General features: G+C 37.7%; 1 protein-coding gene across 2 annotated transcripts in view; it reads left to right on the top strand.

The window, feature by feature from the left end:
• Positions 1 to 12,291, top strand: part of Fnbp4 (formin binding protein 4) — a 41,063-nt gene that overhangs the window by 27,555 nt on the left and 1,217 nt on the right. For both annotated transcript variants that reach the window (XM_027936467.2, XM_071616166.1), the window contains exons 13-16: positions 4,556 to 4,869; positions 4,993 to 5,137; positions 5,463 to 5,812; positions 12,066 to 12,223. In XM_027936467.2, the coding sequence (XP_027792268.2) occupies positions 4,556 to 4,869; positions 4,993 to 5,137; positions 5,463 to 5,812; positions 12,066 to 12,223 (967 nt within the window). The remainder of the gene's footprint in view (positions 1 to 4,555; positions 4,870 to 4,992; positions 5,138 to 5,462; positions 5,813 to 12,065; positions 12,224 to 12,291) is intronic.

The raw sequence follows: 12,291 nt of genomic DNA on the forward strand, positions 1-12,291 counted from the left end.
TAAATAACATATCGAAGCCACATAAGACTTCAGTGGTCATTTTAAAATGGTTTTATTCTACTTCACATTTCAAAGTGTGGTTTCTCATGTTACAGAATATTTCACTTCCCTTTTTTCATGATGAGATTTTCTTATGCATACTTTGCCCCTCTTTTGATAACAGTGATAGACATGCTTGGTGTAGTGTTTGTTTTTTTCCTTTGCTTTTTAGTAATTAATGGACTGAAGAGAGTTGATAGTTCTACTGGTGGTTCCATTCCTGATCATGGTCTAATGTCCTTTTTTTATATGTTCCAAAGTTAAATACTTCACAATTACCAACTCTTGAAATGTGTACACATTAAAGTTGGGTTCTAAGCTGGTTTTCTTCCTTGTTCATGTATAATACATCTGTTGGTATTATCTGGTAAAAGGTAGATCTAGTATGATAAACTTTATCTTAAAAAAAATCAAATCTTATACAAGGTCTATAGAATTTTAAAGCAATACTGATTACTATTGCTGTAAGTCTCTAAAGAGTATTTAATATACATTTGCTCTTTGTTGGCTTAGCAGTGAATAATACCACCCTTTATAAAAGCAAAATTGGGTACTTGCTTCAGTAGCACATAAACTAGAACAGTAGAACAAACTAGCACATAAACTAGAACATTAGAACAACGGAACAATAGAGAGATCACTGTGTACAAGGATGGCACGCAAATCTGTGATGTGTTAACATATTATTTTCTACACTGGGTCCTCTTCCACTCATGTGCACCTCAGCATAAACAGGTGCTTACAGGTTCTGTCTCAAAAAATTTAAAAGAAAAAATTGGTGGCTGGGTGGTAGCTTAGTGGTAGAGTGCTTACCCAGCATGTGTGAGGTTCTGCTGGATACTACAGCAGTACTGCTTTTAAAAAAGAAAAATTGGGGCCTATAGGTGTAGCTCAGTGGTAGAATAATTAGTAATTATGTTTGAAGCCCAGAGTTCAATCTTCTGCATCACAAAATAAAAAGAGAAATTACTGCATTCTAAGGAGCCAAGGATATTTTAAGTTTTATTTCATTTTTAATCCTTGCTCATCATTTCACTATTTGAATTTAATATCATGTTTCTAAAGATTGGATGATATTTCAAGGTATCTGACATGTCTTTCTTGCTGGGCTTATTTCACTTAGATTAAATTTAGCTGTCTTTTTAATCTGTGAAACTATAGTGTCTTGACTTATATTGCTAAACTGTCTTCTTGATTCAAAACACTAAGCATTAGTTATTCTTTGGGGGTAAATAAAAGAAGACTGCCTATAAATAGAAATTAAAATACCTAGCCTGGGTGCAGTGACACACACCTGTAATCCCAGTGGCTCAGGAGGCTGAGGCAGGAGGATCTCAAGTTCAAAGCCAGTCTCAGCAACTTAATTAGTAGGCCCTAAGCAACTCAGCAAGAATCTGTCTCTAAATTAAAAATGCCCCAAAAAGGGGGGCTGGGGATGTGACTTAGTACTGAAGCACCACTAGGTTCAATCCTCAGTACCACCACCACCACCACCCAAAAAAAAAAAGGCTAGAATTAAAAATTTGTATCCTCACACTATTCTATCCTTAACCTTAATAAATTTATTTCACTTAGTTAAATTTAGCTGTCTTTTTAATCTGTGAAACTATTTTTGTATAATTTCTTGCTTTATATTGCTAACCTCTTCTTAATTCAAAACACTAAGCATTAGTTATTTAAAAGTTTTAGCACATGGTAAATGCTTTGTGCCATTTTAATCTCTCCTTGAACATCAGAATTAAATGCTTTCTTGTTTCTCTTGTTTTTCTTAGTGATACTGGAGATTGTACCCAGGGCTGCCCTACCACTGAGCCACATTGTCAGCCATATTTATTTATTTAGACAGGTTCTCACTAAGTTACTGAAGTTCATCTTGAACTTGTGATCCTGCAGTCTCAGCTTCCTAAATTGCTGGGATTATGGGCCTATGCCACCATTCCTCTCAAAATAGGAAAAACACCAACTAGAATAAATTTAGAAACAAATATAAGCATCATTTTAATAGACATTTGCAGTACTCCCACCTGGGATTTCTTGAAGTTCTTTGTACTTAAACTAGAAGAGGTAATTATCAGTGTATTAGATACAGCTTGTATGATTTGAGTAAACTTACTTTGGGATTTACATATTCTAAAAATGCTCCTTGTTTATGGCTGAATTTATCAAATGTGGTTTAATCTTGTATTTACACAAGGTTTAATTAATTCTCCCTAGCTTTGCTGGAGGTGATAAAATAAACCAAAATAAACCACATTATTAACCCTGAACCCACTTTGTTTCCTTGAGTTCCTCTGCATTGCAGCATGTCACCATCATAAACATACAATATCATCAAATCTGACATATTTATTTGTCCACCATTTGTCGTGTTTAGTGCAGGGATGTTTAATTTTAATACTAATTAAGTCATTAATCTTCCATGTTTATTGCCTTAGTTCTGATGTAATCTTGATGTCCTGTTTTATAATGTAGGCTTCCTGATCTTACCCAGACTTCATTTGTCTGAAAGTTAGTGTATAAATTAGTATTACCTAATTCCAAGTACAAAAATTTAATGAATCATTTGAATTCCTTTAGCTGGAAAACTGTTAAAGTATTTATACACTGTACCATGTGCTGTATCTTTAAAAAGTAAATTTGGTCACCTGGATTTACCTTGTCAAGTACGAAAGCAGTATATTTTAAATGACCTTCTTTTCAATAGAGCCCTTAGTTAATCTACTTTTGACCATGAAATTTGACAAGAGACTACATCTGAATATCTATGAGAAGTGAGAGTATTTGACAGAGATTTCTAAGGTTCTTGAACTCTTGATATTTCATCAGGGATCTTGATAAAACAGAAAACACTAGGCTAGAAGTCAGTTCTGTCTCTGGTCTGGCTGCTAATGGCCATGTGATCTTGGGCAAGTCAGTTCCTGCCTGGGTTTCATTACCTTTTAAAAATGAGGAAGTTGAACTAGATGATTTTTCATGTTTCTTCTACTCCTAAATTCTATGGTTTTTAGGGAGAAAATCCCCTCAACATTCCTGGGATATATATCTAATAGTCCCATATATTGTGAAACTTTCCTATTGACGATAAAGAGGGATGGGGAAGGCTACAAGTAAGTATATCCTACTATTTTCTCTAATCTCTAAAAGTGTTTCCCAACAGAGAAAACCACAGCATTCAGTGGTGGCTTTGCAAAATTTGAGAAAAAGCTGATCCTGCAGCTTTTCAGTAGTAGTAGTTGTTTGTGGGTGGTTTTTGTTTTTGTTTTTTTTGATTTGGTTTGGTTTGGGTACAAAGGGTTGAACCCAGGGGTGCTTTTGCCACTAAGTTGCCCATGCTGCCTTGGAACTTGTGATCCTTCTGCCTCAGCCTTCTGAGTAGCTAGGATTACAGTTGTGTGCCACCATGTTCACCTCTGGAACAGTTTAACTCAAACTTCAGCTATAGCAATTTCAAATCCTCTGCATCTTCAGATACTTTCTTCAGAAATCTGAGTTACCATTTACTTTGAAGACATATCCTCCTGAATTTCCCCTTATTGTCACAGAACTAAAAATTACCTCACTTATGTTGCTGTGATTTAGCAAATGAAAATGATTTACACAGAGATATGAAAGAATAGGAGTCAACAGTAACACCTTAAAAAGAATTTTTAAACCTACTAAATCAAGCCTGGTGCCATGATATATGCCTATAATCCCAGCAACTCAGAAAGCTGAAGCAGGAGTATCACAAGTTCAAGGCCAGCCTCAGCAATTTAGCAAGTCCCTGAGCAACTTGGTAAGACCCTCTCTCAAAATTAAAAATAAAAAAAGGGCTGGAGATGTAGCTCAGTGGTAAAGTGCCCCTGGGTTCAATCCCCAGTACCAAAAATAGACTCCAGGATTGTCTTCTTATGTATGTTGAAATAGTGTTTGAAATACAAAATTCCAGCCAGGCAAGTGGCACATTGTTGTAATCCCAGTGACTTGGGAAGCTAAGGCAGGAGGATCACAAGTTTGAGACCAGCCTCAGCAATTTAGCAAGGCCCTAAGGAACTTGGCAAGACCTTATCTCAAAATAAAAAGTACTTTTTAAAAAATGGTTGGGGATATGGCTTAGTGATAACACCCCTGGATTCAATCCCTGACGCGCACACACACACACAAAAAAAACCTGCTGATTAGATCACCAAATTTCTCATTGAGTTATTGATGCTTTTCATTTACTTACTCATAAATATGGACCCAGAGAAGAATATAACAGCTGGGGAAAGTGCTATGATATCCGTCCATTTAACTTTCCTGTGAAAGTTATTTCTGGACTAAGTTGTTTTACTATTTCAGTGAAACCAAAGTACAATAGGTGTGTAGAGGGATCAGATTCTGTTAGGAAACGGGAAGCCAGTCCTTGAAACTACTGACCATACTATCCTAGGTTGATATTGATATTTGTCTCACCAATCAGCTGGATATTACTCTGAATATTACCAATGGAAAATTTGTCTTGCTTTTTTCCCCTGACTCCTATCTGTTTTCATAGGTTCTCTTTGTAAAGAATCCTTTTCTGGCCAAGTTTCTTCCTCTTCACTGATGCCACTTACTCCATTCTGGACTCTCCTTCAGTCAAATGTGCCTGTGCTTCAACCTCCATTACCCTTGGAAATGCCACCACCTCCTCCCCCACCCCCCGAGTCCCCTCCTCCCCCTCCGCCACCACCTCCTCCTGTAGAAGATGGTGAGATCCAGGAGGTAGAGATGGAAGATGAGGGAAGTGAGGAGCCTCCTGCCCCAGGAACAGAGGAGGACACTCCTTTGAAGCCTTCAGCAGCCCAACCCACTGTTGTAACTAACCAGGTAAGTAATGTCCTTAGCATTCTGGCTGGTTGTGGGGACTACAGCATGATTGGAACCATATTATTTTAGAAGACTATGTTTAACCATGGCCACCTGTCACTAACCAGAATATTTGTGTTTCAGAGTTCAGTTGATGCTACGATCTCTAGTTCTCCTTCCACTAAAGCAATAAAGAGAAAAGCTACAGAAATTAGTACTGCAGTAGTTCAGAGATCTGCTACTATTGGTAGTTCTCCTGTTCTCTACAGCCAGGCAGCTATAGCTGCAGGTAAGCATCATGATTAAAGTGCATTTTTCTCAGTGTAGTGTTTCTTTGTTTCCAGTATTAGATACCATAACTTGAAGAAACTGTAAAGACTTTTTGGATTGCAAAGACTGCTTATATGTATTTCTTCTAGTTCCTAAAAGCCACCATTGAAATGGTTTGGTGTAGCCTTCCAGATTGTTTTTTTTGTGTGTGTGCATTTGCATACATCAGTGATTTATGTGTTTAAGTACTTTAAGATATTTAGAAATTACTATTTTGCTACCAGCAAATATGGCTGTTTTTTAAGGAAAAGATTTATCAAATAGTATTTTGTTTTCTGTGTTAGGTCACCAGACAACAGGGATTGGACACCAGGCTACTGGGATTGGACACCAGGCAATATCAGTTAGCCATCCAGCAGCAGGAATGGGTCATCAGGCCAGAGGAATGAGCCTCCAGTCAAATTACCTTGGACTTGCAGCAGCATCCACAATTATGAGTTATGCTGAATGTTCTGTCCCTATTGGAGTGACTTCTGCCTCTCTACAGCCAGTTCAAGCCCGAGGTGCTGTGCCAGCCACTGCCATTATAGAACCACCACCACCTCCACCTCCTCCTCCTCCACCTACACCACCACCACCACCAGCTCCCAAAATGCCACCACCAGAAAAGACAAAAAAAGGAAAGAAAGAAAAGGTAAATACCAAAAAATTTCTTTTTATTTCAAAACACTTTTATTAAGATGATATTAATATAACATAAAATTAACAGTGCTTTAGCATTTAATACATGCACAATGTTTTGAAACCACCATCTCTATTTAGTTACAAAATATTTTAATTTCCCCAAAACACTACCTCATCTCTACCCATTAGGCAATTTCTTCCCTTTATTCCCTTCTGCTTCCCATGGGAACCACCAATCTGCTTTCTGTCAGTGAATTTATCATTCTGAATAGTTCTTGTAAATAGAGCCATGCAGTTTGTGACTTTTTGTGTCTGACTTTCTTTGCTTAGCATCATGATTTCAAGGTTCATGTACATAGCATGTATCAGTGCTTCATTCCTTCTTGTGACTAAATTAATAATTCCATTGTGCATATATACCACAATTACCCATTTATTACTTAATGGACATTTGGATTGTTTCTATCTTTTGAGTGATAATGTCCATCCTAGTAGATATGAAGTGGTATTTTATCATAGTTTGATTTCCATTTCTCTAGTGACTAATGATGTTGCATATTTTTTCAGGTTGTTGTCATTATTATTACTATTGGTAATGAGGATTGAACCCAGGGATGCTTAACCATTGAGCCACATCCCCAGCTCTTTTTTAATATTTTATTAGAGATAGGATCTTGCTGAGTTGCTAAGTACCTCACTAAGTTTTGGAGGTTGGCTTTGAACTCAATCCTCCTGCCTCAGTGTCCCAAGCCATTGGGATTACAGGCATGCACCACTGTGCCCAGATTAGGTTATTATTAACCATTTGTTTATTTTCTTTGAAGAAATGATTCTTTGGAACCTTTGTCCTTTTATCATTTTTGGTTCTAGGGACTGAACACAGGAGTGCTCTACCACTGTGCTATATCCCCAGCCTTTTTTATTTTTTATTTTGAGACCAGAGTCTCACTAACTGGCTTGGGGCCTTGATAAGTTACTGAGGCTGGCTTTGAACTCAAGATCCTTCTGCCTCAGCCTCATAAGTGGCTAATTACAGGTATGCGCCACCACACCTGGCTTAATGATATCTTTTGAAGAGCAAATTATTTTTTTTTTCTTATTTTTTTTGTAGCTGTAGACAGAATGCCTTTATTTTATTTGTTTATTTTTATGTGGTGCTGAGGATTGAACCCAATGTATCATGCAAGCACTGTGCCACTGAGCTACAGCCCCAACCCTGAAGAGCAAATTCTTAAATAGAGTTCATTTTCTCAGTTTCTTTTTTTTTTTTTTCCTTTTTCTTTTTTGTACCAGGGATTGAATTTAACCAGGGCACTTAGCCACTGAGCCACACCCCTAGCCCTATTTTGTATTTTATTTAGAGCCAGGATCTCACTGAGTTGCTAAGCGCCTTGCCATTGCTGAGGCTGACTTTGAACTCGTGGTCCTCCTATCTCAGCCTCCCGAACCACTGGGATTACAGGCATGTGCCACTGTACCCAGCCTGAATTATGTCTTTGTTGTCATGTCTAGAATCCATTGCTAAATATAAGGTCATGAAGATTTTTTCCTGTTTTAAGTGTTCTATAACCAGGTACATTGGTGTTTGTCTATAACCCCAAGTATTTGGGAAGCTGAAGCAGGATGACTACAAGTTCAGGGCTAGCCTGGGTAATTTAGTAGGAAGACCCTGTCTCAAAAGAAAATTTTAAAAAGTTAAAAGAGTTATGGTTTTAGAATTTATAATTGACCATAGATTTGGGGGGTTTCTGGTTTTTTTGTTGGTGGTGGTGGGGTTTTTTTGGTTTTTTTTTTTTGTTTTTTTTTTAATATATATATATATATGTATACTGTGGATTGAACTCAAGGACACTTGACCACTGAACCACATCCTCAGCCTTATTTTTTGTATTTTATTTAAGAGACAGGGTCTCATGGAGTTGCTTAGTGCCTCCCCATTGCTGAGGCTGGCTTTGAACTAGGGATTCTCCTATCTCAGCCTCCCAAGCCACCACACCCAACTTTGTTTTTTATTAAGATACAAAGTAAAATTCCGGCTTCATTTTGCATGTGTATAATCAGTTGTCTAGCACCAGTTGTCAGACTATTCCTACCTCCATTGAATATTTTTGGCACTATTGCTGGAAATCAGCTGACCATATTGATTAGTATAGCTTATAGCTTTGTATTGGAAAGTATGAGTCAATATTAGCTATTTGGGACACCTTACAATTCCATACAGAGAATCACTTTTTTCATTGCTGCATTAAAAAAGCCATAAGACAGTCCAGGGACGTAGCTAAGTGGTAGAGTGCTTGCCTGACAACATGTGAGACACTGGGTTCAATCTTCAGCACCACATAAAAATAAATTAATTAATTAACTAAATAAAAGTATATTGTGTCCACCTACAACTTAAAAAAGAAATTTAATAAAGCCTTAAAAAAGCCATTACAATTTTTAAGGCCATTGGAATTTTGGTAGGGATTGCACACATAATTGGTATATTGTTCGTCAACTTCCTGACATGTGAACATAGGATTCCTTTCCATGTATTTAGGCCTTCTCATTTTTTTCAGCAGTGTTTTGTAGTTTTCAGAATACAAGTTTTTTGCTTTCTTGGTTTCATTTATCCTAGTTATTTCATTCTTTTGGGCAGTATCACCAGGATTTCAGATTCCTTTTTGCTAGTATGTAGACACAGAAGTGATTTTTGTGTATTGATTTTATACACTGTGACTTTGCCAAATTTGTTAGTTCTAGTAGTATTTGTGTATTTGTGTGTGTGTGAATTCTTTAGGATTTTCTACTATTGAATAATGTCACCTAGAGACCATTTTAAACTTGGGCATTTGCCAGTTTATTAGCCCCTCTCCAGTTTTCACAGTGTCCATCACTACCTGTCTTGGCCTCCATCTGAAGTCCAATGCAGGCAGTACAAAGATCAGTCCCTCAGGCAGCCACAGACAGGCTAGAAGATTGCAAGCACATCATTCTTTTCCTTTATTCATAAGGGAGGGAACTGGGAGATTTCCACTTCCTTCCAGCCACACTGGGGAGGGAATGCAACTGAGGCAAGAAAAGTGTCTCAAAGTCTCCTTATCATTTTGAGTGTGGCATTTTTTAAATTCAGTTTTCAGTGGCTGTTGCAGATCTTTGACTGGTTTCCAGAGTTCCCACAATGCTATTCTAGTCATTCTGTATTTGTTGACATGGTGTTGACATGGCTCCAGAAATTATCTGGAAGTAAAGTAAATGTTATAAAACTCAAGAATGAGGGCTAGGGTTATAGCTCAGTGGCAGAGCGCTTGCCTCACATGTGTGAGGCACTGGGTTTGATTCTCAGTACCGAATGTCAATAAATAAAGGTCCATTGACAACTAAAAAAAATATTTTTAAAAAATCAAGAATGACAATTTAAACAGTGTTGTAAACAAATTGCTATCTCATCTGCTATGCTAATCTATAACGTATTCTCCTGAGCCACCATATCATTTACCACTTTCCATGCCTTTGTCCACCAGTTCCACTACAGTTCATTTTTTACACAATCAAATGTTTGGAATTACTTCCTTTATGAAGTCTTCTGAGGATTCTCCCAATCCTCCAATAAAGATAACTTACTTTTCCTCCGTTTATTCAACAAGTAATATTTTTAGCCAGTCTTGTTTTCACTGTCTTATAATTCTGTAAAATTCTAGAATGTTAAGAAAGTACTTCATTTTTATATACCTGATATCTAAAAATAAATAATGACCTATCTCCTTGTTGACAGGCAGTTTTTCTATATTATTAACATCTCAGTCTTTCCTGAAGAGTTTTATGGGCAGCTTAATAGGAAATTAGTTTAAAGGCCAGATATGGTCGCATGTGCCAGTAATCCCAGCTACTTGGGAGTCTGAGGCAGGAGGGGGATTGCAAGTTTGAGGCCAGTCTGGGCAACTTAGACCCTTTCTCAAAAAGGGCCAGCAATGTAGCTTAGTTGTAGAGCACTTGCCTACCATGTGTGAGGCCCTACTTCAGTCTCTAGTACCACAAAAGAAAAAATAAAGTAGAACAAAGGAGTTCTGACCATTTACTCTTTGTTTTTCTGACTGCCATGTTCTCCTATTTAAAGTGTACTCAAATAGCCACTGCAACTCTTTGGACCCAAAGTTTCAAGTTTAATAGGGCATACATGACTTCTAAAATTTATTTTCCCATGACAGATGAAATCAGATATACTAGAAATTTGTTGAATTCTATAGAATTCAAAGTGAAACACCAGGATTATACTTAGGTCTGTGGTTTTTAAATTAGTTTGCAGAGGTTGAGAGATTTTAATCCCATGAGCTTCTTGGGATCATTATTAATCCATCTTACTTTTTATTTGGTTAGCTTCATGCTTTCCCAGAATGAACCGTGTTTGAGCTTGTTGGAAGGATGTTTGTAGTAGGATGGTTTGTGCCACAGATGAAGTGACAGAATGGAATGTGAGAATGTATATAGAGGGAGCTTAAGGCTGAGCACAATAGATGTGCACTCCTTTTCCCAGAAAATAGGAACTATCAATGACAGTCAAAGCAGGATGTGAAGGCCAGGCGTGGTGGCTCACGCCTGTAATCCCAGTGGCTCAGGAGGCTGAGACAGAAGGGTCACGAGTTCAAAGCCAGCCTCAGCAAAATTGAGGCATAAGCAACTCAGTGAGACCCTGTTTCTAAATAAAATACAAAATAGGGCCAGGGATGTGGCTCAGTGACCAAGTACCCCTAAGTTCAATCCTTGGTTCCCCCGTTTCAGGCCCCCCGAAAAAAGTAGGGTATGGAGCAGAAAACCACATAAATATAAAAAGACTGAAAATATTAAGCTTATTCTTTCACATTTGTGGAGACTTTATTCATGTAATCGATTTATAAATAAATAAATAAAACCTAGTAGATATTTTAAATTAAACCATCAAGAAAAATAAGCAGTGTAAGATGTGATCTTTGGAAGGTGCTGCTCTCAGAAGGCAGTGGCTTCTGTGCTGGTGTGACAATGATCATAAGCCTGAATGTAATAAAAGAGCAAGCCAGCGGCTTGAGAATATGACTCAGTGATGGAGCACTTGCCTAGCATGTGTGAGACCTTGGGTTTAATTCTCTCTCTCTCCTTTTTTTTTTTTTTTTTTTTTTTGGTGGTGCTGGGGATTGAACCCAGGTCCTTGTGCATCAATTCCCAATACCACAAAATAATAATGAAAGAACGGGCCATTTTGAATATTTATTTCTACTTTGCCAAGTACGTGTTTTATTATGAAAATTTTTAGTAAATGAAGGTAAGCCAAAAGAAAAAAATATAATACCATATTTCGGAAGTAATTTATCATTAATACTTTTATGTCATAGCTTCCCCCAACCACCAAGCTGGGGGTCCCACCCAGCGCCTTGAATATACTAGGCAAGAGGCAAGTACTCATTGAGCTGTGTTTCCCTGACTTTAACCTTCCAATTCTGTAAAATTCAAAATTGTTGTTCTTGTTTCCTCAGTGTTCATTTTAAGTGATAAACAATAGAGCTGAAAAATAAAGATCCAGCTTTTCTGAAAAGAACAACAAAACCAGTTGATACCTATTAAAGAGACTGGGGGTGTAGCTCAATGGTAGAGCACTTTATACACACACACACACACACACACACACATATATATATATATATATATATATATATATATACTGGGGACTGAATCCATGAGTGCATTACCACTCAGCTACATTCCTAGCCCTTTTTATTTTTTGAGACAAGTTTTTGCAAAGTTGCCTAAGGCCTCAGCTTTCCAAGTTGCTGGATTGCAGGCATGCACCCATAGCATCTCACAAGAGAGCACTTATTAGCATGGGGCCCTGGGTTCTTTCCCCACCTCTGGAGGGGGCCAGGATATAGAATAGGAATGGTAAGGGAAACATTTCTGCCGTGCTTTAATAAAATATCATACCCTGCTGGGCACAATGGTTCATGCCTGTTATTCCAGCAACTTGGATGGCTAAGACAGGAGGATTGTGGGTTCAAAGCCAGGCTCGGCAATGGTGAGGCCCTAAGCAACACAGTGAGACCTTGTCTCTAAATAAAATATAAAAAGGGCAAGGGATGTGGCTCAGTGGTTGAGTGCCCCTGACTTCAATCCCCAATACCAAAAAAATATATCATACCTATGCTATGAAGTCCACTTATTCATTAGAATCAGGGAAAGATCTTGATCTCCTTATAGAGGTCCTATTTCCTTATTTTATGGATTATATTCCTTTTGATCTTTAACATTTATTACAGGCAAAGAAAAGTAAAACCAAAATGCCGTCTTTAGTAAAGAAGTGGCAGAGTATCCAGCGTGAATTAGATGAAGAAGAGAACTCAAGTTCCAGTGAAGAGGATCGGGAATCAACTGCACAGAAGCGAATTGAAGAGTGGAAACAGCAGCAGCTGGTTAGGTAAAAACAAACAAAAAAAATTTTTTAGTTGGGCACATGGGTTGTGGGAGTAATGGTGTTGGTCTTAT

The sequence above is a fragment of the Marmota flaviventris genome, chromosome 9 (assembly GCF_047511675.1).
Source record: "Marmota flaviventris isolate mMarFla1 chromosome 9, mMarFla1.hap1, whole genome shotgun sequence".
Classification (NCBI taxonomy): domain Eukaryota; kingdom Metazoa; phylum Chordata; class Mammalia; order Rodentia; family Sciuridae; genus Marmota; species Marmota flaviventris.